We start from the raw sequence: 26,297 nt of genomic DNA on the forward strand, positions 1-26,297 counted from the left end.
TTAAAATCATGCATTTTGGCACATAATAACTAAGTAAAGTTTATTACAAGAATGCAAAGATAGTCCTTTCAAATTAATCAATTAACAAACTAAGAAAAAATAATTACAACTGATGCCAAAAAAGCTTTAAATTCATAAAATTCATAAAATTCAATATCATAAAATTCATAAAATTCATAATTTCCATAAAATTTAATATCAATTTCTGATTTTAAAAATAGCAAATTTGTCATAGAAGAAAATAATCTTAACTTGAAAATAAACATTATACTAAATAGAGAGACACCTCATTCCTATTAAAGTTACCAAAACAAGGAAGCCCTCAATACAACCACTGTTCAGTACTGCCCTCGAAGAGGGTGCAGTACGTGGGTGGCTCAGTGGGTTGGGCCTCTGCCTTTGGCTCAAGTCATGGTCTTGGGGTCCTGGGATCCAGCCCCACACTGGGCTCTCTGCTCAGCAGTAGCCTGCTTCCCCCTCTCCCTCTGCCTGCCTCTCTGCCTACTTGTGATCTATGTCAAATAAATAAAGTCTTTTAAAAAAATATATTGTCCTGGAAGTACACAAAACTATAAAAATTGGCATACAATCTTTAGAGATTATCATAGCTTATAAAGAAATAAATAAATCAGCTGGATAACAGGATCAAAACTTTTCTCTTTCTCAGCAATAACCACCTAGAAACTGTAATAGGAAAAAAAAACCCTAATAAAAAAGCCATCAAATACTTAGGGACCAATCTTTAAGGAGATGAGTAAGATCTATATACAGAAAACTACAACTTTCTACTAAAGATTGGATGAGTTTCTTCACTGCAACAAGGAAATATGCAGTATTCATGATAGGAAGACACCATATTGTAAACCTAACAGTTCTCCTTTAATTAATCTGTAAGTTCCATAATCATTACTTATAACATATGTAACAAAGTATTAATATTCAGAATATATCAAGATCATCTATAAAACAATAAGAAAAAGGCACAGTCTAATTGAAAAAATTCGCAAATCCAGTATTCCAGAAAAATAAATGCTAAAGACAAATAAACCAACAAAATGGTCCAAGTAACTAGTGTTGGAGAAATGAAAAATTAAAAGCCCTGTGGCATATTTCCTCAGACTAATTAAACTGGCAAAAATAAATAAATAAAACGTCAACACTGGTATCTAAAGTTGACCAAGATGTGAGGAAACACATAACCTCATATACCCTGTGTGGGAAGACACACTGCCACGTTCGTGCCCTTTGGCTGAAGGATACTACTTGGGAGCTCTCCTACAGACATACTGACATGTGCTCAATGATATTCGTATACCATTTATTAGAGCAAAAGAAATATATATGTCATGTCAGGTAAAATCTGATCAATAAGGAAAGAATTTACTAAGTTATGTAGATTGGGGGACGCCTGGATGGCTCAGCCGGTTAAGCAGCTGCCTTCAGCTCAGGTCAAGATCCTAAGGTCCAGGATTGAGTCCCCACCTCAGGAATCCTGCTGCTCCTCCTGCTTGTGCTCTCTCTCTCTGATTTAAAAAAAAAAAAAAAAAGCTATGCAGATGGGTACCACAGACTATTTACCCATACAACTAACTTGTACAGAACCTCTCTATAACTAAAATAGGTACTCTAGGTCCTAGTAAAAGGCTGAAAAACCAAACTATAGAATAATTCAAAGCATAATCCAATATCTTTTTTTAAAAAAATTAGTGAATAAGCAATTTAAACATGTATTATTTGGATACACAGAGAAACCAGACAGATACATACTTATGGGGGGAGGACAAAACTGGGGGAGGAAAAGGAATATTCACATTGTACTTTATATTCTTCTCTAAAGTGCATATTCATGGGCTGCTTGCTAATTTTCTTTAACATTAATTCATCTGAGGGGAAATCATAATTCCAGAAAAATTCCAACGACAATAAAAGAGGCTTGGTATAAATCAGTTGTGGGGGAGGAAGGGCAGAAACCACACATCCTTATCACAAACCACATTTAGGAATTCAAGGATCCAAAACTTTTCTTCCCGTGGGGTTGCTCATAAAAGCCTTTACTGAGGTTCAAGCCAAAAAGTAACAAGCATGCAATTCTTAAAGAAGACAATATAGATTTTTAAAGATATAAATCTTAACCTCACTATTGCAACAGACTTAGAGTAATCAGCCCAGAAAGAAAACTTTATTCCCCTTCTTGTCTTAACATGACAGGGAAGAATGGCCATGTTCATGGAGGGCTGAAAATGGGTCACAGATCTCATGGCAGAGAGGTTTTGGAAGAATAAACTCTTGTATTGCCCTTACTAATAAAAAATGTTACATCCCAAATATTAACCACACTTATTTAAGCTACTTGTGACAGAGTGCTTAATGAATTCAACAATAAACACTCACAAATGTAACTGAATAAAGGACTTTTTCTTCCAGAACTGGCTCACTTTGCTTCCCCCACTGAGTCCTGGGATCCCAGCAGCTTTCACAAAGTAGACTTTCATGTCTTTTGTTAGAACAAACGAGACTTCTTCCAAATAAATAGAAAACTCCCTGAAAACTAACAGGAAGATAAAAGGACAGAGAGAGCAAAGGAGAGAGGAAGAAAACACAGGAAAAACACAGAGAAGTCTCAACGTTCTGTCAGCCCCACAGCCCTGCAACTGTGTCGGCCAGGATGTGGAAGGCAGCCACAAGTGGGGGTTCAGTCTTCAAAAGGTAGCAGGTCCAAGTTGGGAATGCCTCCTGAGCGTAAAGTAAATACTGGATTTCAAAGACTTAGTGTCAAAAGCAAAAGAAGAATGTTAAAATACCTCATTAAGAATTATTTTCTGTTGATTACATGTTACAGTGATCTTGTGGAGTAGTAAGTTAAAGAATATACTACAATTAATAAAATTTAACGGTTGATTTTTCTCTCTCCTTTTTCAGTGTGTTGGAGTGGGTTGAACAGTGTCCCCCCAAGTGCACATCCACTTGGGGCCCCACATGGGATCTTACTGGAAAATAGATGATTTTTGCAGGTATGATTACTTAAGGATGTTGAGATTGAATTATCCTGGACTTAGGGCCCTGAAACCAGTAAGTGGTGCTTTCATACGAAAAAAAAAAAAAAAAAGGGAGAGGGAGATCATAGATACACAGGCCATGTGAAGCCAGAGGCAAAGACTCATTCCTTGGAGTAATACATCTACACACCAAGGAATGCCAACGACTGCCAGGAGGCACAAAAGGATTCTTCCCAGAGCCTCTGGAGGGTATGTGGCCTGCTGACACCTTGATTTCAGACCACGGGCATCCAAAACTGTGAACAAGGGAAGTTTCTGTTGCTTTAACCCACCTTGTTGGTGATGAGTTGTTATAGCAGTCCTAGTAAACTAATACACGTGGCTAGTAGAAAATGTTCAGTTATATATGTGGCTCATAGTATATTTCCATTGGACATCACTGCACTAGAGTTTAAAGGGAATCTACCCCTCCTCCAAAACCCAAGTCTTTGCTGTAGACCCTTACAGCTTATGCCTAGAATAGTCCCAACATTTTCTAAGTGGTTCTAAGTGGTTCAAGTTATACCCCTCTGAGATACCTGGAAATTCCTTGAGCTTGGCTCACTTGTTTCAGGATTTTTTGGAGGTGGCTGGGTGGGGCAGGATATACAAAGCACTTCCTACACATGTAACATGCACCATGGGAAACATGGAAACCTCAGCGCACAAAAATTTAATACGTGTGGGACTTCTTGCCCAGTTTACTAAAGAGGACATACTAAGTCCTTTAGGAAACATTCAATGCCATTATCCTTGACTGCCAGCAAAGCACTTTCTGCCATGTGTTCCAAGCTACCACGCCATGCCCTTTGCCTTGGCCTTTATATCTCCTTTGCAGATGTGCAGGCCCAGCCACTGTTCTTCCAGATAAGAGTTTTCCTTCAAAGCACCTTTCCCCGTCTCTCCTTAATTAGGCAAGACAGCTGCTATCTACGGGAACTCCCACGGGGACTGGCCTTGCGGCTTTAACTAAGTACCAGCTGAAGGACAACCTTTTAGGGATTGTGCTGCTAAGCCAATTACGACAGCAACTAGCAACCCGGGCACAAGGAGGGGAAAGCTGCCCAGATGACTTCGTCTCCCCCAAGACAGACATAGCAGAACCAAGAAGAAAAGGCCACTGGATTGCTTCAACAGGCCCAGGATAAAAATGGTTTTGCCCCAGTAGAATCCAGGGTTACATGGCAAAAGAATGCAACAGCCTCCGTTGTAGTCTGCAGAAGCCAGGACAGAGGATGAGGAGGAAGCTGAACTGGATAAACAAGCCATCGTGACTCAGAGGACAGACAGACAAGTGAGTAGAGTGCTTACAGTTCACTCAGTGGCGATGAGATGGGTGTGAAGATATTTGGGTGACATCCAGAGGAACAAGAGAAAGACCGCCAAGCTGACTAGAAGGATTCAGTCATGCTTAAAATACTGGGAAGCCCTATTTGCTAGAAAACTGAAATCAGTGACAGGGATGTCCCAGAGCAAGAACACACTGAAGGGAAATTTATGGAGTAAAACTGTGAATCCAACATTTATTAAGCACCCACAATAAGAAATGCACTTGAACACTTGTTCTTATCTCATTCTGTATGAGGAAGGTATTAATTATTCCCATTATCCAGAAGAGAAAACTGAGGCTCTAAGATCTGCCTGAACATTTTCAGTCTATCCTGCAGAAGCACTGGGTATATTCAGGCAGGTGTCTGTGGTCCTGTGGTTATGTGTGGAGGTCCTCACTCTATTTTACTACCTCTCCACTCTGGGTTAGATCAAAGTAGAATGTTTAAGTCAACACCAAAACCATTATGAGATACAACTTCATATCCTCAAGGATGACTGTAATCAAAAGAGCAGACAATAAAAAATGTTGACAAGGATGTGGAGAAACGAGAATCTTCAAACAATATTGGAGGGGATGTAAAATAGTAGCCACTGCAGAAAAGACTTTGGTGGTTTCTTAAACACAGACTGATGGAACAGAATAAAGAGTCCAAAAATAAACCCTCAAATAAAATTCAAATGATTTTTGAGGCACCTCGGAGGCTCAGTCATTAAGCAGCTGCCTTTGGCTCAGGTTGTGATCCCAGGGTTCTGGGATCGAGCCCCACTATCGGGCTCCATGCTCAGTAGGAAGCCTGCTTCTCCCACTCCCACTCCCCCGCTTGTGTTTCCTCTCTGTCTATCTCTCCTTCTGTCAAATAAATAAAATATTAAAAAAAAAATCAAGTGATTTTTGCCAAAACCATTCAATGGGGAAAGGACAGTTTTTTTCAACAACTAGAAAAACTGGATATTCACCTGCAAAAGAATGATGCTGTTTGACCCTTGCCTCACACTACATACAAAAATTACTTCCAAATGGATCAGACTTAAAACGTTAAAACCTAAACTATAGAACTCTTAAAAGAAAACAGAAGAAAAGCTTCATGATATTGAATTTGGCAATAATTTCCTGATAGGACACCAAAAACACATGCAACAAAAGAAAAAAAAATGGATTTAATCAAAATTAAAAACTTCTGTGCATCAAAGAACACAATTAATAGAGTGAAAATGCAAACCACAGACTTTAAAAAAAAAAACAGGGAACCTGGGTGGCTCAGTGGGTTAAGCCTCTGCCTTTAGCTCAGGTCATGATCCCAAGGTCCTGGGATGGAGCCCCTGCATCCTGCATCGGGCTCTGTGCTCGGCAGGGAGCCTGCTTCTCCCCTCTCTGCCTGCCTCTCTACCTACTTGTGATCTCTCTCTCTCTCTCTCTAAATAAATAAATAAAATCTTAAAAAACAAAAACAAACCAAAAAAAAACCCTCCCAAATACCTGGTAAGAGGTTAATATCCAGATTATATAAAGAACTCCTACAACTCAACAACAAAAGAATAAACAACCTAATAGAAAAAAATGGACAAAAGACTTGAACAGACATTTCTCTAAAGACATACAAATGGTCAATAAGTACATGAAAAGATACTCAAAATCACTAATCCTTAAGAAAATGCAAATCACAACCACCATGAGATATTCCCTCATACTCATCAGGATGGCTATTAACAAAAACACTGAAAAGAACAAGTGCTAGTGGGAATGTAGAGAAATAGAGAAACAGGAACTTTCGTGCATTGTTGGTGGAAAGGAAAATTGGCCAGGCACTATGAAAAACAGTATGACAGTTCCGCAAAATATTAAAAATAGAATTACCATATGATCTAGCAATTCCACTTCTGGGTATATACCCCAAAGAATTGAAAGTAGGAACTTAAATATTTAACTTCACACTCAAGTTCACAAAACCACTATTTGTAATAACTAAAACGTAGAAGTAACCCAAGTGTCCACTGACAGAGAATGGATAAACAAACTGTAGTATATAACAGAAGGGAATACTATTCAGCCTTAAAAATGAAAAGAAATTCTGACACATGGTTCAATATGGATGATCCCTGAGGGCAGTGTGTTAGGTAAAATAAGCCAGTCACAAAAGGACAAACACTGTATGGCTCCATTTGTTTGGGATGCCTAGCGTAGACAGATCACAGAAAAGTCAGTAGACTATGATGGCTGCCAGGAGTTGAGGACAAGGAGGAATGAGAATTATTGTTTAATGGGTATAAAGTTTCAGTTTGGGAAGACGATACTGAGTTCGTAGATACTGGTCGTTAGTGAGAGCTGCACCGCAATATGAGTGTCTCTTCTTTCTTCTTTTTTAGAAGATTTTATTTATTTGAGAGTGAGAGAGAGCCCAAGTGGGGAGGGGGCAGTAGGACAGGGAGACTCCCCCCTCTGAGGGCAGAGTCCAATCATCCTGGGACTCAGATCATGACCTGAGCCAAAGTCAGATGATTATCTGACTGAGCCACCCAGGTGGCACCCAGGTGCCCCAACAACATGAGTTTCTTAATGCTAATGAATGATTCATTTAAAAATGGTTAAGAGGGTACATTTTATGTGATGTGTATTTTACCACAACTTAAAAAAAAGGTGTTTTTGCAAGTTAAACATAAATTTACCATAATGCCCTCAAACCTATACCAAAGTAGCTGCCTGAGAGAAATGAAACCTATACCCATACAAACCTTTGCACGCTCATGTCCACTCAACATGATTCATACCAGCTAGCCAAAGGTGGAAAGCATTCAAATGTCCATCAACTGGTGAATACATACACAAAATACGGATCTCCACAAAGGAGAATATTATCTGGCATTAAAAAAGAATGAGATGGTGATATATATTCCATAGGAATGAGCTTCAAAACATTATGCTAAGTATAAGAAGCCAGGCCCATACTGTATAATTCCATTTATATCAGTTCCAGAAAAGGCAAATATATAGACACAGAAAGTAGATTGGTTTGTCTGAGGCTGAAGTGAAAACAGGTTTGACTGCAAATGGACATAAGGATCTTCTGGGGGAGATGGAAATCTAAAACTCAATTTTCCTAAAAGTCATTGAATTGTAAACTTAAAACCACAGACTTTTAGGGCATCCAATTATATCTCACTAAAGTTTTTTAAAAAGACAAGAACTGGGGCACATGGGCTGCACAGCTGGTTAAGTGTCTGATTCTGCCCTGGGTTGTGATCTCAAGGTCATGGGACTGAGCCCTGAGACGGGCTCCAAGTTCAGCACAGAGTGGGCTTGATCTCCCCTCCCACTAAAATAAATAAGTAAGTCTTTAAAAGTATAAAATTTTAAAAATTAAAAGGCAAGAACTGCTAATAACTAATTATCCTTTCAAATACAGGTCTTCTGCAAAATTTTGCCAAAAATGCGTCCCAAAATTGAGGTATATTTTCTTCTCAATATTAAAGAAGCTTAATAAGCTTCCTCAACATTAAAGAAGCTTAATAAGCTTCTTTAATATTGAGAGAGGGGGGAAGACCAGCAAATGGGGGTCTCCATCCTTGTCCTCCCCTGATCTGAAAAGGCAAAATAAGTCAGTGTCTAGGTAGCCACCGTTCCACTGTCAGAATTTGTCTTGGCCAAAGAGGAATGATGGGAATAAGTCATTAAGTAGGTTGCCCTGTTTTTAAAATGAATGGAGACTTTGAAACAATTAAAACTTGTTAATAATGAAAAAAAAAAACTTGCTAATAATGAAGCTGTATTCACTGGTACTTCTTTTGGGCTCTCTCATTCAACACTCTAGACTTGCCGACATCCAACTTTCTGGCATGTTCACAGCTTCAATTCAAGCCTAACCGGACTCTAAATGGATTTCTGTACAGCGAATCTAGTTGCGCTCCTTGGATTGTAGTATAAACTGTAGGGTGCAGTCTGCGGGGGAGGGAGAGGAGACAGACTCGTTCTGCAGATTCAAGAAAGGGAGTGAAAGCCAGGATACAGGAGGCTGGGGGAGAGGGCTAACATTTTCATTTGCCACTGTAGTGAGCTGTCTGAATTTTCCTCTAAATGGTGTGCACATGTTACTCTGGGGAAAAAAAAGAAATATATATATATATATATATATATACCTTTTAATCCTATTTTATTTTATTTTATTTTTTAAAGATTTTATTTATTTATTTGACAGCGAGAGATCACAAGTAGGCAGAGAGGCAGGCAGAGAGAGAGGAAGAAGCAGGCTCCCTGCTGAGCAGAGAGCCCGATGCGGGACTAGATCCCAGGACCCTGAGATCATGACCTGAGCCGAAGGCAGAGGCTCAACCCACTGAGCCACCCAGGCGCCCCTTTTAATCCTATTTTTTTTTTAAAGATTTTATTTATTTATTTGAGAGAGAGACAGTGAGAGAGCACATGAGCGAGGAGAAGGTCAGAGAGAGAAGCAGACTCCCTGTGGAGCTGGGAGCCCGAGGCGGGACTTGATCCCGGGACTCCAGGATCATGACCTGAGCTGAAGGCGGTCGTCCAACCAACTGAGCCACCCAGGCGTCCCTTTAATCCTATTTTAAAACAACAACACCTGAAGTCCTGAAAGCAGTTGTGATCCCAATAAATTTGGAAGCCAACTGCTTTCGAAGCAATTTGGATAATGCTCTTGGGATCTGGAGCTGGGCTTCTCAAACTTTAATCTGCTCCTGAATCACCCAGGAAATCTTAAAATTCAGATTCAGATTCAGTAAGTCTGAGGTGCAGCCCAAGATCCTGCTTTTCTTAAAAAGTTCCCAGGTGAGGACCCCACGTGGAGTAGCAAAGACCTGAAAGAAGAAAGTGGTCTGATGGAAGTGCTGACACCTTCCTCTTTTCCCAAGATGAGCTTCAGTTTTCCATATTCGGTTTAAATGTAAATGACTAGCTAATCCTTTCTGGGACAGAAATTCTTTCTCCACCGTGAAAATCCTTCCAGTTCACACAGTTGTACCTGGAAATCCAGGAGACACCATAAAGCTAGGACTTGAAACTGGGATTTTAAAAAACTGATTACTTTTTTTTTTTTTTAAGATTTTTATTTTTAAGTAATCTCTGTACCCAACGTGGGGCTCGAACTCACCACAAGATCAAGAGTGGCATGCTCCACCGAGCCAGACAGGTGCCCCCAAAATCTGGGTACTCTTGGTGTAAGAGAAAAGGAGAAGGTGGGAGTGGGTGTGGGAGACTTTCCTCAGGAGATATATTTGCCCGGAATTGAAAGTAAAAACAGAAGTGGAAGGGGAGAAAAGATAACCAGCGTGCTAATTCAGGCAGAAACGTCTCTGAAGACCTTAATGAACAGTGCCATTTTGGTCTGGGAAGTCACGAGAACACAAAGCAAATACTGCAAAGTGGTCAAGGATACAGAAGGAGAATGGAAACTATGCCATGAGAAAATGACCCAGGTATTAACACTCTATTTAAACGCTCATCTTCCAAGCTCTCCAAGACGACTCCAACATCCTATCAACAGAAAACCTTCCTGACTTCACTGTCTGGAAGGAATCCTAGGCCTGGGCTGGAGCTCAATCACAAACTGCCCTCCTTATGCTAAATAATCAGGTCTGAATGAATGAAAGGCCCAACCTTTAGGCATTATCTAAAGAGCTGCTAAATGACTCCAGCATTATTAAATGGCCTAGGGATGGGCCTGCACCACAACTAAGTCACGCCTCTACGACCAACCCAAGTACGCCTCTCCCCTGGAAGGGCCTCAAGAGGCCCTGAATGACACGGAGGCCAAGAAACTGGTGCCCCAGAACCCTAAACCCAGGCAATCCCTGAGTCTCTTCTTGCCAGCACAGACAGCTCAGTCCTCACCAGTGGAAAGACTTGTTAAACTGCTTGGCTGACATGGAGCAGGCCGGACAACCGGCTGACGGACAGAATTTTTCACTCTAAGCCTGTTGTTCTGGCACCAGGTCAGCGGGATGAGCAAAACAAACAGCGCCACATATGCTGCTTCTCTGGACAGCTCACACTCTCGTGGTATACCCAGCATCATTCGGGCTGAGGCTCGGCAACCCCACACAACCAGCCCAACCTGCAAACCAAAACTTCCAGGCTGCGTCCCCAACTTTCCACACCCGTCATCTCTGCCCAGGAAGTCAGTGTCAGGCTAACCCTCAACCCCAACACCTCTTTTCAATTAGCCTATCCCCTTCAGTGCCATCCACCTTTCTCCCAGTCCCTGAGGCTCAGTACATCTGCATTCACTGCCCTCACCCAAGGCTATCTGACTCTTCTTTCCAAGTCTCTCCCAGATTGACATCTTCTCCATTCTCCCTGGCAGGGCCCTGGGTCAGGCCTTCGACAGCCGGTCAGAAAAAACAGCTTCCTTCTCACTTTGAATACATCCCCACTCTCGCTCCATCTAAAATGCACGGAACCCATCACTCTACTCTAAAACGCCATCTAACAACGTCCAGCATTCCTGCCTAATACTTCCCAAGGCAATTATAGCCAACACCATCTTATTCCCTCCCCCACAATAACCCCACAGGACAAGTAATTCAATGCTTACATTAGGGGTGTGGCTTGCCTGAGTTACCCCAGCTGGCAAAGAAGCAGAGAGCCAAAACCAAAACCTAGAACATCTCGCTGGCACTCTCAAATATCTTGGGGCTCCTCCTTCTTAAAGTGCAAAGACTCGCTACTATTAAATGAATTCAGTCCAAAATTTTCTACTTGAAATTCAAGACTTTCTATCAGCTGGTTTCTTCTTTACCCAGACAGAGGTTCCTTCCCGCCCCTACCCCCAACAATCCCTGTGTACTTGTTTTTCCTTTTTCTTTGATTTGGCTGATCTCTTTATTAAGATCAGTAGTTACCATTTAGCTCTGCTTTTAACTGAAACGGCAGATACCATTTTTCGAGCACTTCGACTATTCCAGATACCACACTAAACTAGCTAAGTGGATTATCTCATTTTATTATCAAAACAACACTTGACTACTAAAAGACACACCTAATTTAACACATCCGGAAAAAGGACTCTTGATGCTTGCCCACGTCGAGAACAGCTGCGCTGGAGGTCCCGACCAACTTTGTAAACGGAGCTACTCTCCTTCCCATTGCTCAAACTAAAATCCTAGACCTTTGGCTCCTTTCTGTCTTTTGCTTACACCACCTCCCACAACAAATCCAGTTCTGTCGCTTCTGCTATTTTCCCCCTCCACTACCATCACCCTCCTGCAAGCCTCCATCCGCCGTCTGCCCTGCTGCCGTCTATACTGCCTTAACTTCAATTGGATCTCCTTCTCTTGCACACTTGACTCTCCTCAAAGCTGCCAAAGGGGATGCTTTAAGACCCAAATCTTTTCCAAATCCATCTGAAACAGCCCAGATGCCCAACAGCAGGTGAAGAGACAAACAAACCAGTACATCCGTACAGTGCAGTACCTCAGCAATAAAAGGAAATTAACCACTAAGGCATGCGGCATGGATGAATCTCAGACCACACTGAATGGAAGAACAGTGCGTAGTGTGTGGCATCATTTACATGAAATTCTAGAGTATCGAAACTCATATATCGTGACACAAAGCAGATTAGTGGTTACTTCTAATTGAGAGGCATTTGAACAGCAAGGGGCAAAAGGAAACTTTCTACGGTGATTAAAATGCTCTGGGTCTTGATAGGCATTTGGTGAAAACGAACAGAACTAGAAATCAAATCATTTCACCGTGTGAAAATTACACATACTCAGCCATCTGGCCCCATTTACCTCTGCCTTCATCTCCTGCACTCCTCCCCTTGCCCCCATCTAGCCACAAGGGACACCTGGCCATTTGAGTATGCTAAGCCATTTCTACCCCCAAGTCTTTGCATTCCCCACCTGGCACCCTCTGCACACACATACACATACATACACACACACACCCAATGGCTGGCTTTTTGTTATCATTCAGGCCCCAGACCAGGTCCCATCCACAGAGAGACCTTTCTGGGCATGTATTGGAAGAACTCCCCAGGCACTCTCATTTACTTCTCTGTTTTCATTCTCTGTGTGGCATGTGGCACTTACCACTTTCTGTTATTTTCTTGTTTACTGTCTGCTTCTGCTACCAGAAGCAAGCTATGCAGGAGTAAAAACCCATCTGTCACTGTATCCCCAGCATCTAAATCAATGCCTGGCACATGATACATGATATAACAGTTTGTTGAATGAATGGGTGAAGTTGACAATATCACGCTCTCCATTTTACAGCTACGAAATCTGAGGCTTGTAAAGGGTAAGTTATCTCCTCGTGCTCACACAGCGAGGAAGCAGCACATCAGTATTCAAACCCAGGCAGTCAGTTCCCTGGGTCCACGCTCCAAACCACTCTGATGTCTTGCTCCCTTCACTTCTGCTTCTCTGCAGTTTTACACCATTTGCTCCACTTGGGTTGAGCCTCTCTCCTACACCTCTACCTGCCCCAACTTATAAGGGGTTTTCTCTGTGTTGACTTCATGTTTGATCATTCGCTTAAATTTTTCTTTCCCTTTAGACCTGTCTCCCCAGGAAGATGAGGGGAAGATGAGAGGATCCTTGTGGCTTTCACTTCCTTTTGTCACTCACCACCCACCAGGGCAGAGCCTGGGCACAGGTACCTAACGAATACTCATGGATGTGCTCCCGTGGAGGTGGGGTGAGTCAGGTAGTCCTGCGGGTATGTGCAAATCCTGGGTTACATGACTCACTTTGCTATTTCAAAGTAATGCTGACCTTGGCTTCCTTGGCATTCTGCCATCCAGTTTCAACACCAGCTTGTTAGAGCTAATGCAAATTAGAGCTGCCACCATCAGTCACTATGATACTACTCAGGTCTCATCCCTGTACTTCTGGAATCTCCGGCATACCACAGAAGCCTCGTGGAAGGCTGCACAGGCTGACAGCATGCAATGATGGGGGCTTTCTAGGAGGGTGGAGAACTAATGGAAGCAACCCCATGTGTCCTGCCCCGAGGTCACTGAAGAGATTACTCAAAGCCTCCTCCTAAGGTCAGGTGGCATATCATTCCAAATGGATCATTACAGACATTATTCACACTTTTTTGCGAAATACATGCATTCATCTCCTGATTAAAAAAATAATAAGCCCTCTGTCTGGGCATCTGGGTACAAAGAGAAGAGCATATTAAAGAAAGCCCATGGTAACCTTTAGTTTAAGTGGGCAGAAAACCAACAAAAAATATAAATAGCAGTTAGCAAACATGTCTTTGTAGATGATTTTTTTTCTAGTTCACTAACACCATATAGGCTTTTAGAATATATGGTACGGCTTTTTTCTTACTTCATAGGTTTTTGGGATTTGGTTTTTTAAAGATTTGTTTATTTAGGGGCACCTGGCTTGGTCAGTCATTAAGCATCTGCCTTTGGCTCAGGTCATGTTCCCAGGGTCCTGGGATGGAGCCCACCATCCGGCTCACTGCTCAGCGGGAAGCCAGCTCCTCCCTCATCCACGCCCCCTGCCTGTGTTCCCTTTCTCGCTGTGCCTCCCCCTCTGTCAAATAAATAAATAAAATCTTTTTTTTAATTTAATCTTTTTTAAAAAAAGAAGAAGATTTTGCTTATTTACTTGAGAGAGTGAGGAGTGAGAGCGCGCGAGCACAAGCAGGGAAGGAGCAGGGGAAGAGGGAGAAACAGACTCCCCACTGAGCAGGGAGCCCAATGTGGGCTCAATCCTGATGGGGACAACAGATAGGATCATGACTGAGCCGGAAGCAGACATTTAACCAACTCAGCCACCCAGGCACCCCTGACTTCGTATGTTTTAACTCTGCTCGTCTCACAACACAACTCCCATGTAAGAATTTACTTCCAATTTGCAGAAGAAGAAACGGTGGTCAGAGAAGCTCACATCCTTCAGTCAAGAGAAGGATCAAAGTAGGTGTGATGACTCCCCTTGCTCCATCTTGTCGAAATCCAGGCCATCAAACAAGTGCTGAAGGTCACCAGGTCTGTTGTAAGCTCAAAGGGAACTACACTTAGCTCTGTAGGTAGAGTCAGAAGATGCTGTTCCAGCTCCAGACAGGGTGTGGGGAGTTGCCCTGCTCCTGGGACCACGTGGCTTTGGGCACATTACTAAACCTCTCTGAACCTCAGTTACTTTGTTTCTACAACACAATTTCCTCTCTTCCAATATCACAAAGCCTGTGAATAGGAAATTCACTGTGAATATGAAATTATCCATTTATTCAACAAATATGTATTGAGTCCTACTATGTGCAAAGCAAAGTCAGCGGACCTGGGACAGGAAGTAAACCAAAGTCCCTCCTGTCCCAAAGGAAACAATATGATATCGTGTGTGTGTGTGTGTGTGTGTGTGTGTGTGTGTGATTTCCAAGTGTTGAAAAACGCAGTAAAGGAAAACAAATCAGGTAAACTTAAAGAGTGATGGGGAGCTGCTTTTTCTGAGGGGGGTAGTCAGGAAAGCTTCTCTGAAAAGTTGGTATTTGAGAGCAGACCAGAACGAGGCTTGACAATAAGCCACACCAATATGTGGAGAAGAAGCGTGTGCAGTGCAGGGGGTATCAGCATATATAACTGAGTGTCAGAGATGAGAGCAATTCAATATTATACAGATTCAAGGGGCATCTGAGTGGCTCAGTCAGTTAAGAATTTGACTCTTGGTTTTGGCCCATATCATGATCTCAGGGTCCACATTGAGCTCCCCACTCAGCAGAGTCTGCTTGAGATTCTCTCTCTCCCTCTTTTTTTTTTTTTTAATTTTTTTTTAAAAGATTTTATTTATTTGACAGAGAGAGATCACAAGTAGGCAGAGAGGCAGGCAGAGAGAGAGAGAGGAAGCAGGCTCCCTGCTGAGCAGAGAGCCCGATGTGGGGCTCGATTCCAGGACCCTGGGATCATGACCTGAGCCGAAGGCAGCGGCTTTAACCCACTGAGCCACCCAGGCAACCTCTCTCTCTCCCTCTTCCTCTCCCTCTTTCCCCACCCCTCCCCCTTGTGTGTGCACTCACTTGCTCTAAAAAAATAAATCTTTAAAAATATAGAAAGATTCAATTCTATTTCAATTGTGATGAAAGGTGAATTGTCATAAGAAATTTAAGACAAGAGCTACCTAAGCAGAAATTTAAAGCCGCCCACGGTAATAAATGTAGAATAAATGGCAAGATAATGTAACATGCCCACGTACATGCGCACACAAATTAAAAAAAGACAAAAATCCTGTTGTGTTAAATACATCAACTACAGAACAGATTACTTCATAAGTGGACAGTCCATATGATTCCGTTAAACAGTAAGTTTACATATTTCACAGGAGTTTTCAAAGAAGAGCTGTTATGCCAAAATTATGTTTTGAGTAAAAGAGTAAATCTGTGTTCCTCACTGCCACTCCTGAAAAGAGATGGCTTCACACGTCCGGGTACTGGGGATGTGAGGGGAAGGGGGGCGAAGGAACATGCTCTCTTTCCTGCATCTCCATCCCATAGGCCAACAACACAACACAACACAGAGATGTCAATGCCTACCAGAGTGTTAGGTGCTGGGCTGTAGCCAACCCTCTAGAAACTCTGCCACAGCTCCCAACACGTATGGTTCTGCATGGCTTGCAGGATACGACAGATAATTCTAGACATCTTCCAGAACCAAGGCTGTGGGACAGCAGGGCTCCACACGTATATTTACGAGTAAGGACACACCAATACAGATTCCAGAGGCAAAGGAACTTTTCAGACTGGGCATTCCACCAGCTGTGACATCACAGGCCCCCAGCACCCACCTCCCTAGCCTTCTGCCCCTCCTCCGTCCCCGTGCTTATCTACAGCCATCCTTGGTTTCTTGTCCCCATTCCTGCCCTCATGGGTTCTTCCCTGTATTCCAAGAACTTGCACATACGCTAAATTCTAAAATATCAAATTCCCATCTTCTCCTTCAAAGATTTAATTAAAGTTCATTTTAGGAAGTTGTCCACATCCTAAGACTTCATTCCTGAAAATGGTTGGCGACTTTTAAACTCGTTTTTACATTAAGAACATGTGTCTTTACAAATTACTCTATGCAGTAACAGGGATGCAGCTCACAGACACCATGTGAGTGACAAAAGCCAGATGCAAAAGAAGTCAGACCACATGATTCCATTTACGTCAAATTTCAGGAAAGCAAAAGTGATCTCTAATAATAACGAATAAGGGTTACCAGAGGTGAGAGGAGACAGCAGGGGGCCTGAGAGGTGCTGGAAATGCTCGACAGCTTTCTCTGAGTGGCAGCTGCATGGCCATGTGCCTATGTGAAAATTCACCAAGCTATATGCTTATGATATGAGCACGTTACTGTCTGCATAATAAAATGAAGGAAAAAATGACCTTCCTTCAAATTGCGCTATAACAGTGCTTTGTGTACAGTCTCCCACGGAGCTGTTTTGGGACTTCTAGAAGTCCAAGAAAGCCAATTCCCTACCTCTCTGGTACATCTAGCACCTTCCACAGCCTGGGTAGCCACCACTTTCATCTTCCTTCAATGAGGAATTCTAATGGGCCAGCACAGTGACCATTCTTGATTGTCAGCTTTAAAACAATCAAGGGAATGCATCTGTCTGCCCTAGGCCAGTAATAAAAAACGCTTATTTTGTCTGCTTTATGGCCTGCACAGTTTCAATGAACTAGAAAAGCCTTTGAACATACCTCGCAATAGGACTAACAATAAAAGTCAAATGACAACCATGGAACGCCTGAACTGAAATCCTCTTTGTAAACCACTGAGAAGACCATCCCCTTCACCCCATGTGCAAGTTTGGAATGGGGATGCAATAATCGTGCACTGGAAAGAAAACGGACTACGTGGCCCAGCTCTTCCCTGAGCAACCACTGCCCTTGAGGAAGCTGCTTAACCTCTTTGGGTCTTGGTTCCCTGCTAGTAAAATGACCTTCCTTACCTTCCTCTTGCCCCAGGTAGAAGAATCAAATGACACAAAGCACATAACACTGTGGCAAAACACCAACAACAAAACAGCTGATACCTGTGAAAAGTTTCCAAAAGCGAACTAAAACTAACGTAGGTCGGCTACCTGTATTCCTAGAACTCTCCCATACGCTAACACACTCCATCCTCACAGTAAGTGGATGAGGCGGGGCCCCAACTCCGACCTCACTTGCCGGACACTGTTTCGTGGCTGCCCGAAGGCACCTAGCACAGAGGGAGAAGGAGAAGGATTCTCCCAGTATGCTCAGGTAGCTGGCCAGTCAGCCCGCCTCCAGTGCTGCCACAGGTGCTTTGAGTTTGAATCAGATTAGGAGGAGGAAACCATTAAGAGTAAGAAATGGTTGACAAGCATTCCTAAATAACAACCTTCCTCTGCTGGAGCAGGGAGCGAACTAAATCAGAAGGCACTGAGCGTTGGAAATCCAAGTTTTATTGGCACTGCACAGAGTATCCAAATCTTTTATCTGAGAAGCAGATGTTCTGATCGTTCCAAGTTACCTCACATGAAACTGGGTATTTTACCCTCAATACTCCCTTATGATAGGTTAGACCTGGGGATTTACCTGACAGAAATAGAATTAAGTCCTGCCTATGTGGACAGGTAATCAGGTTTAGACCTGCTCAGTGTTAAAAAAAAAAAAAAAGACAAAATAATCCACCCCCCAAAAATCAAAATCAAAAACAACACACCAGCACTGCATCACCAAACGCTATTTGCAAGCACATGCTTCCGAAAACAAAACACTCCTCAGCAGATTTTTGTTCTCTTTTGCCCTGTAAACTACTTTCTCAGTTACATAAAGCTGCAAATCGCAATCTGAAGGCTTTGCAGGCTCGAATTTCCATCTTCCCTGAAAGTTTATGAGGAAACAATTAAATTTGGTCATCTTTCTCTCCGGCTGTTTGTATTGCTCCTGCCAAATATTTTTCCTATGTGTGCCTGGCTCCACGATACCACAGCCTCTTCCAGAAGTCACCACACGTGAAATAGCTGTATGCTATAGATTTTTGTGGCTGAAGACCACTCTTTTAAAAACATTGCATCTAAAAACCAAAACCAAAACAAAACAAAAAACCAAAAAAAAAAATATTGTATCTACACCCCTCCCTGTTTTGTGCTTTGCTGTAATCATACAGCATACATACTTACAAGTCTCCAAAAAGGTATTTTTAATTTGGTTTCTGCTTGCAAGCTGTGAATTGATACAAAGTATCATCTTAAAGAGGTGCCCAGGACAGAGGAAAGTTTTTAGGGAGACAGAAGAGTTGTAAGACTAAACTGTAGTGATGGACACATAACTATGTACTTTAACTCAAAAGCATCTGACTGCACACTTACAGCTGGTGACTTTTATGCTATAAATTATACCACAGTAAAGCTGTTTAGAAATATGCCCCATGATTCACAAAGTGACATTTTTCAGGTTTCAAGTGTTATGCAAATTAACCTTAAAAGCATTACTTTTTCCTATGTTGCAAATGTATTCACAATATTATGGGTCAATACAGTTTTCCTCTAAAACAGGTTTTCTCAACTCTAGCACTACTGTCACTTGGGGCCAGATAACTGTTGCGCAGTCTGGCCTGTGCAGAGTGGGATACTTAGTAACATCCTGGGCCTCTATTCACTACTTGCCAGTAACACTCCTTCACCCACGTTGACAATGACCAAAAATGCCCCCGGACATCACCAAATATCCCCTGGGGAGTTGGGGATAAAAATAGCTTCTGGGTAAGATCCACTGCTCAAGATTCTGACAGTTGAAAAAGAAATTTGCTCTCTGGAGGAGTGACTGACAAATACAACGGTGTTGTGGGCTCTCCACGGTTTTAAGGCTTGCTCTAGTGCCCCATTCACCAGCTCCTAGCTGGTAGGCAGGTAATTTTTCTCTGCCTCTGTCCTCTGCATATTCTACAATCAGTGTTACTTTTAGATTATAAACCATTATTTTTTTTTAAGTGAAGCCTAATTTTATAGCCCGTGTCACACTCCAAGTATGGCAATCAGCCCAGAATCAAAGCAACTAGGTTCTCCATCAATGCTCTGTGGCCACTGACTGACAGACAATGCAGCAATTCCACTTACCCAGCATCAATCCAACACTTTTAGGTTCCAGGAACTTTGGAGGACCCTTTCTCTTTTAACTTCAAGGTTGAAGTTATAGTCTCCATTTTATAGAGGAAGTCATCAAGGCTCAGGGAAAAACTGAATGACTTGGCCCAGCCTCACACAGTGGCAGGGCTGAGATCTGAGATTCTCTAAATCCTACGTTCCTTCCTGACTTCTACATTAGCAGTGTATTCCCCACTCTGGACTGCCGTAGGGGCTTACCATGGGCCAGACACAAAGCTGGATGCCTCATACATATTAGCCCAGTTTAAATCCTCCCTGTTATGCAATGAGACAGTAGTATTATTCCTACTTTACACACGAGGAAATGGAGGCTGAGGCAAAGCTACTGGCCAAGGTCACACTGCTGGACATCCTGAAATCTAAACACAGAAGCACATGCTCTTGGTTACTATACCCTAGTACTTCCTTTCAGGTATAAATGGCCTATTTCATTAGGAAGAGTCAGTGGGGTTTTTTAGTAGATAAATTATTCTTAAATTCAAGGAGACTGAGATTTGGCCTACCCACCCATTTACTTGGGTTTTTCCTGTAACACTAAAAACCCAGTCCGGTGGACCCCTGTGAGATACCTAGAAATGTATAATGTTAAAGAATTCCCTCTACCCAATTGTCAAGAAGCAGTCAGGCTAAAATTTCACTACTACTCTCCTTAAGAACTAATCATTTCCTCAGTTTCCTCTTCTCTAGTTCATTTGCCCAGTCAAGAACCACAACACTTAGAATCCTTTCAGAGACAAACACATACCAAATAATCACACACTTAAAAATTGTGATAAAAGCACTAGGAAGGAAAAATAAGCACAAGGGGGTTCCAAACAATTTACAATGGGAGGGCTGGCCAGTCAGGTAAAGGAAATGCAAGGAATGTTACATGCGCAGGAAGAGTTGGGAATTAATTTGAAAGTGAGTCAAGAAGAGCTTTTAATCCCAGTAAACAGTATGTGCAAAGGCCCTGAGGTAGAAGAGAACCATGCTCACGAAGACTGAAAAGGAGCCAGACATAATAGTGGTCAGGCAATACAGGGCACTGTGGACCACAGCAAAGGGAAATGAAGGGTCCCAAGCAGAGGTATAACATAGTTAGATCTACATTTTTAATGATTACTCTGACTGGGTCACACAGAACCAAAGGGACTCTCTGAAGCAACCTTTGCCAGAACATAGTTCAAAGAACTCTACCCTGGATCCTGCAAAACAAGTTTGTTTGTTTCTTTCTTTCTTTCTTTTTTTTTTTTTTTTCCTCTCCAGGGTGTGGCATACCACCAGAGCTGTGAACTAGCTCCCTCCTCCTTCTGTTTCATTTGTGAAGTTTAAAGGCCAGATCTTTTATCAGGTCTGGGACCTGTTTTTCTTTTAATAGCCCCCAATAAACTACTCATCTCTTTCCAGGTCCCTCCTCATTCTCTCACCTCTCTACTCCCCCCAATTTGCCAAGGGGACCATCAGTGACAAAAGGCAGAGGAATCTGTCCTTTTGGGGCTTTCTTAGGTGAAGGATAGAGACAAGCTCAGAAAGAACCACTCACACCCAACAAAGCAGTTTAATAAAGAAAAAGAAGGGGGGGGAGGCAAATCAGAGAGAATGTCACTCCCCAGGTTAAAATTCCTGGATTCCACAATGCCTTCTTGGCCACACACATTGCCCCCCAACCTGGTGGCCTCTGCCAAGGCGGTGTTAGCTCCTTCTGGCCCAGCTCCAAGCTTTCACAAGTGCTTTCAGTTTCTCCACTTCAAGAAGCTTCGCATCACCCCACCCTGTGCTGCCAAGAGTCCTTAGCACCCGCTGACACTTCCTCCAGGAAGCCATTCCTACCCCACCCATGCTCCAGCCCAAGAACTGCTCTCCTCTGAGTTCTAACACCACTTTGAGAAAGCAGGTTCCCCCCCATCATTGTAAATGGTTCACTGCCCACCTCCCTGGGCCCCAAAACCCATACATGCCCACATGCACACACACATACACATACACTCAGTAGCTCCAGAAAGACACATTCTGAGGGTCATAGTCCCAGCATCCAGCACAATGCCTGGCACCTAGTTAAGACTCCTCTAAATATTTAGTGAATGAATGAGCAAATGAAAACAGACACTTCCAGAGTCTCCCAGGACCAGAAAAAGAGGCCTCTGATGAGAAGTTTTCCCTTCCTGAAAGTTTGGTTGTTAATGTGAACAGGACCCCTCAAGTCACAAATGTTAGAAAAGGGCCTAATATTTTACTCCTGGAAATCTGAAAGGATCAAAAATACCAATGCAGAGCACATAACACAGGCTCATGGTTTGGGGAACCAAAACTTCAGGGAAGTTTTCAGGTATTAAGGCAATAGCAGGCAGCTGGGAAAGAAAGTGTTATTCATGGGAACCCAATAAAAAGCCAGGACAGAAAAGCTGAACTGACAGTTCCTATGTGAGCCCATTCTGGCTGCGGAACGTCAGGTCCACCAAGGACCTGAGCTTATTTTCATTTGTGGGCACAGTTCTCCCTTCTGCCCACTGCACTCCAGATCTTGCTATTAGTCTTAATGTCTTTTTATAACCACCTCTTGGCCCGTCACCCTTCTTAGAAGTATACTCCCCTCTATCTTTTTCGCAGTCCTCCATAAATACCAACCATGTATTGCTCTCAGAGGAGGGCAGTGTGCTTTCTTGACCGAATTCGAAAGGGATTATAATATACTGCCCGGGTCTGAATTAGGGACTTGCTCCTTGAAGTGTGGTTACTGGACCAGCATCACATCTGCTGAGAGCTCATTAGAAATGCAGAATCTCGCCGGCCCCCCACCCAGGCCTATAGATTCAGAATTAGAATTTTAACAGTTCTCCCAGGTGATTCCTATGCACCTTAAAGTTTGAAAAGCACTAGAACTAGATCCTACATTTGTCCAACAAATATTTATTAAACCCATATAGCGTTAAGTACACGGTAGGCATTCAACATATAGGTGAGGATGTGAATGGTGTGGGAAAAGGGTAAGCACAGACTTCTCCCGAGGTTGAGAGGCTCCAGTAAATACTAAAAACAGCTTCGCTTGGAAGAGAGGTTCCAGCAGGATTAATAATCTTTACATTAAAATTCAGAAGTGGCCCCTGGAGCTTAGTTGTGGGAATCTGGAATCTGGGAACTTGACCCTGTTTGCAGCAGGCCGGAGATACATGGGAGGTGTGTGAGTGAGTGTCTCTTCCCCGCCTCAGCCACAGGCCGCAGGAGCTGACAAGGCCAAGTCCCCGCCCCCCTCAGCTGTCACCCTGTCAAAACAAAGCCGCTGCTGACAGCGCAGGGCCAGCTTGCCCCGCGGCCTCGGGCAATCCTCTCACCCTGGGAGCACGGCGCCCACATCTGGATTTGCAGCTGAGGAGCTACGGGGGGCCGAGAGCTGGGACGCAAAGGGGATGGCAAGAAACGCGTGTCCTCAAACTGAGCAGTAGGGCCCGCCGCGCTGGGCTGTCACCTTGCCAAATCCTGTTTACACCTCGAGCAGCTGGGACAGCGTTTTAACTAAACAAGTAATAATACAATAATGACCGGGCTGTCCCCGCGCGCAGCAGCGCCTCCGCCCTCAGCCCAAGGAGCCGGGAGCTCCTGGACCCTCGCCTCGGGCTGTGCCCACGTTCCCTCCCGGCGCGTTCCGCCCCTTCGAGCTCCCAAAGCGCTGGGAGTCCTGAAGCCTATTTCACTCTCACTCTTTCCACTCTGCTCCTCCCAATGGGACACGCGGAGAGGACGGGGAAAGAGGGGGCGCTCAGGTACCCCAAAAGAGGTTTCCTTGGCCCTGGGGCGCTCTCCACTCAGCGCAGCTCCACTCTCTGAAAGGTGCCTCTGGCGAGCTCCTACAGAGCAACAAAGCCCCAGGGCAGCCTAGGAGCGCAGACGCAGAGGGGCAAGAATGAAAGGCTCCCGATCTCCGCGATCCCCTCCGTCCAACCCAACAGGACTCTGGTCCGAGAAGCAGCTAATTGGGCGCGGGCGACAGCAGCACTTCCGCGGTGCAGCGGCCCCAGGCGGGAGGAGGGAGGCGGGGACGGGGGCTGGAGGGGGAGGGGGCGGGGGTCCCGCAGGCAGGGCCCTAGCCCCCCTGGGCGGCCGGGGAGCGGCGAGCGAGTACCTTGCAGGCGGAGTACACTCCGAGTTTCTCCAGTTTCTTGGCCCGCGGCGCCGAGCGCAGTTGCGCCTTCTTCACCGCGATCCGGGCCGAGCCGCCGCCTCCTGGTCCTTCGGCCGTGCCCGCCGCCGCCACTGCCGTCGCCGGTCCGCAGGCGCCCGAGCCCCCGGCGGCGGCGGCGCACGGGGAGCCCTGCGGCGGCGCGGGCGGCGGCACTGGGGGCTGCGGGGGCAGCGCCCCGAGCCCGGCCCCTGCCCCGGCCCCTGCCCCGGCCCCTGCCCCGCCGCCGCCCGGCCCGGCCCCTCCAGCCTCGGACATGCCGCCCCGGAGCACGGCAGGAGGCGCCGAGTGTCAGGCGCCGCCGCCGCCGCCGCCGCCGCCAGGGTCTCCCTCTCGGGCTCTGGTAGCCGGGAGAGCGAGACCCTCCCCCCACGCCCTCCCGCCCCCTTCGCCCACCCCCCCTCCCCGCCCCCGCCCTCCCCCGCGCGCGCCGCTCGCAGGGCTCGCTCCGGCCGCGGCCCGCGCGCTGATGGTGGCGGCGGCGGCAGCTGCTCCCCCAGGAGGGAGGGGACTAGCGGCTCCGCGGCCGCTGCCGCCGCCGCCACTGCACACGCCCTCCCCCGGTTCTCCTCCCCGGGGCTCTACTCCGCGCCCCGGCCGCGGACATATTCCTGGGGGCTGCGGACTAGGGGTGCCGGGGGGTGCCAACCTCTCGGTGTATGTCGGGCCCGGACGGCCCCCCTCGGCCTCCTTCCCGCTGCCCGCGGGGTTTGTGCCCCCCACCCCCGCGCCTCGGCACCTAACGCTCGCCCGCCAGGGGGCGAGGCCAAGCTCTGGGTGAGGATGAGGGAGGGGGTGAGGGTGGGGGTAGGGGGCTGGAGCCCAGGCACCTGCTGGCCGCCTCCATCTCTGCAGCCCGCCCGCCACCCCCCCGGCCGCAGCCGACCCCCGCTCTCCCGAAAGAGGCAGAGCCTCCCAGTTATTTGTTCTTCCACTCTATTCCACCCTTTCCGAACAGACACAACTTCCTCCACCCTAGCGGGAGCCAGAGGAAAAAAAATATTTTTGAAAAGAACCCGTTCAAGCTAATCCTTTTCTTTGTTGCTAATTCACCAAAATAAAGGCGTAATGTTTTCTATTTCTCTTTTTGAATACTTTTCTGTGCAACTTTTTTTATTTTTTTTAATTAAGAACGCTTTCTTTCTACAACAATTTCTGGATCCCATCTGCTAGAGGAAAAAAAGAGGGACTGTTAATACTTTCTGTAATTTTTGTTTAAAAGCACTGGTTGTTAAAAAGAATGGCTGTCTAAAAGAACTATCAAAATGGAAACTATTCACAGTGGGAAAAGTTTGAATACAAAAAGTTTGTTAATAGGGCTCATCTCTGCATGGTGGGATTATAACCTTGTTTTTTTCGTTTATATAATGTTCCATAGTTTTCAAAATTGGTATCGCTAGTATTCGTATTACCCATGAAAAATTTAAGCGGCGTCCAAAAGAATGAGTGTTGATTGGGGCTTCACAGTTAAAAAAAAAAAAAAAAACAAAACTCGACTCAGCGTTTTCAACTATTGTTGAAAACTGTCGTTTTCATTGTTGACGACAATGAGGGGGGTGGTGTTTAGTAAGGTGGAGTGCACATTCCAGTTTGTTTTTGTTTTATTTATTTATTTATTTATTTATTTATTTATTTTGAAAGTTGTGAACTCCTGGTCGGCCTTTCTAAAACAGTTTTTAAAAGCCCAGCGCTATTTCTCAGGACCCTTCACAAGTGCTGTGCTTTCGTAATATGAGTCATAATTTTTGTGTGATATGGGTCATAATGTGCGTATTATCAAATTCTTTGCATGCCATGTAGCTCTTAGCCAGAGATGCCTTAAGGAATGTGCTTTTCCCTGGAAACATGCCCCTTGCAGTCCCAATTTTCCAGTTAATTTTCTCTCTTTTTTCCCCTCCCAGATTCTCTGTGTTCTTTTGAATGCAGAGTGATGTGTTAAAATGAAAAATAAGGGGCGCCTGGGTGGCTCAGTGGTTTAGGCCGCTGCCTTCGGCTCGGGTCATGATCTCAGGGTCCTGGGATCGAGTCCCGCATCGGGCTCTCTGCTCGGCAGAGAGCCTGCTTCCCTCTCTCTCTCTCTGCCTGCCTCTCCATCTACTTGTGATTTCTGTCAAATAAATAAATAAAATCTTTAAAATGAAAAATAAAAAGTTTGCGTATCTAAACAGCAACATTATACAGCTACAAAATGAAATAGCCTACCCCAAGTTGAGTCCAGCCTGAAGTCCAGACTCTGGTCAGGTTCCATCAGAACAGTCTCCTGAGAGATTGGTATGCTTCATTTAGGACTCCTCTCCTCTCTCTACTGAGGTTTTACAGATTATTAGCCATTCTCACCACACCAGGATGGGAATCTTAAAGGCTGTGATCCCCTGATCAAAGTCTAACATCATGATGGTAGCAGCTATTGATAGGGGTTTGGGTTCCACATGTAGGTGTTTGTCAAACTGGTGGGATGGTCCACTTGAGATCTGCACATTTTACTGGATATGAATACACTCAAATATTTTTTTGAAAGTTGGTAATACTGAACTCCAGTTCATGGGGTTCATGCTGAAAGTTTAGGGGTACAGTGCACTATCATGGTATCTGCAACTTGCTTTGAGATGCATCAAAAAAGGTAAATTCGGGCAGCTGAATGGTTCAGTCAGTTGAGCTGGCTGCCTCTTGATTTGGGCTCAGGTCAT

At 44.6% G+C, this 26,297-nt stretch overlaps 2 protein-coding genes across 9 annotated transcripts in view; one reads left to right on the forward strand and one right to left on the reverse strand.

Moving 5' to 3' along the window:
* Positions 1 to 24,017, reverse strand: part of KAT2B (lysine acetyltransferase 2B) — a 100,057-nt gene extending 76,040 nt beyond the window's left edge. For 4 of the 8 annotated variants that reach the window (XM_032331709.1, XM_032331587.1, XM_032331646.1 and 1 more), the window contains exon 1: positions 23,554 to 24,016. In XM_032331709.1, the coding sequence (XP_032187600.1) occupies positions 23,554 to 23,868 (315 nt within the window). In that variant the 5' untranslated portion in view covers positions 23,869 to 24,016. Of the gene's footprint in view, positions 1 to 15,870; positions 16,382 to 23,553 lie in introns of those variants that run through there. The other 4 variants (XM_032331498.1, XM_032331541.1, XM_032331879.1 and 1 more) reach the window with 4 other exon arrangements.
* Positions 23,867 to 24,671, forward strand: LOC116590324 (basic proline-rich protein-like). The gene is made up of 2 exons (XM_032341959.1): positions 23,867 to 24,387; positions 24,569 to 24,671. Exons 1-2 carry the CDS (start codon positions 23,867 to 23,869, stop codon positions 24,669 to 24,671), a joined length of 624 nt encoding a protein of 207 aa, XP_032197850.1.
* The last annotated feature ends 1,626 nt before the right edge of the window (positions 24,672 to 26,297 follow it).

The sequence above is a fragment of the Mustela erminea genome, chromosome 1 (genome assembly GCF_009829155.1).
Source record: "Mustela erminea isolate mMusErm1 chromosome 1, mMusErm1.Pri, whole genome shotgun sequence".
In the NCBI taxonomy this organism is placed as follows: Eukaryota; Metazoa; Chordata; class Mammalia; order Carnivora; family Mustelidae; genus Mustela; species Mustela erminea.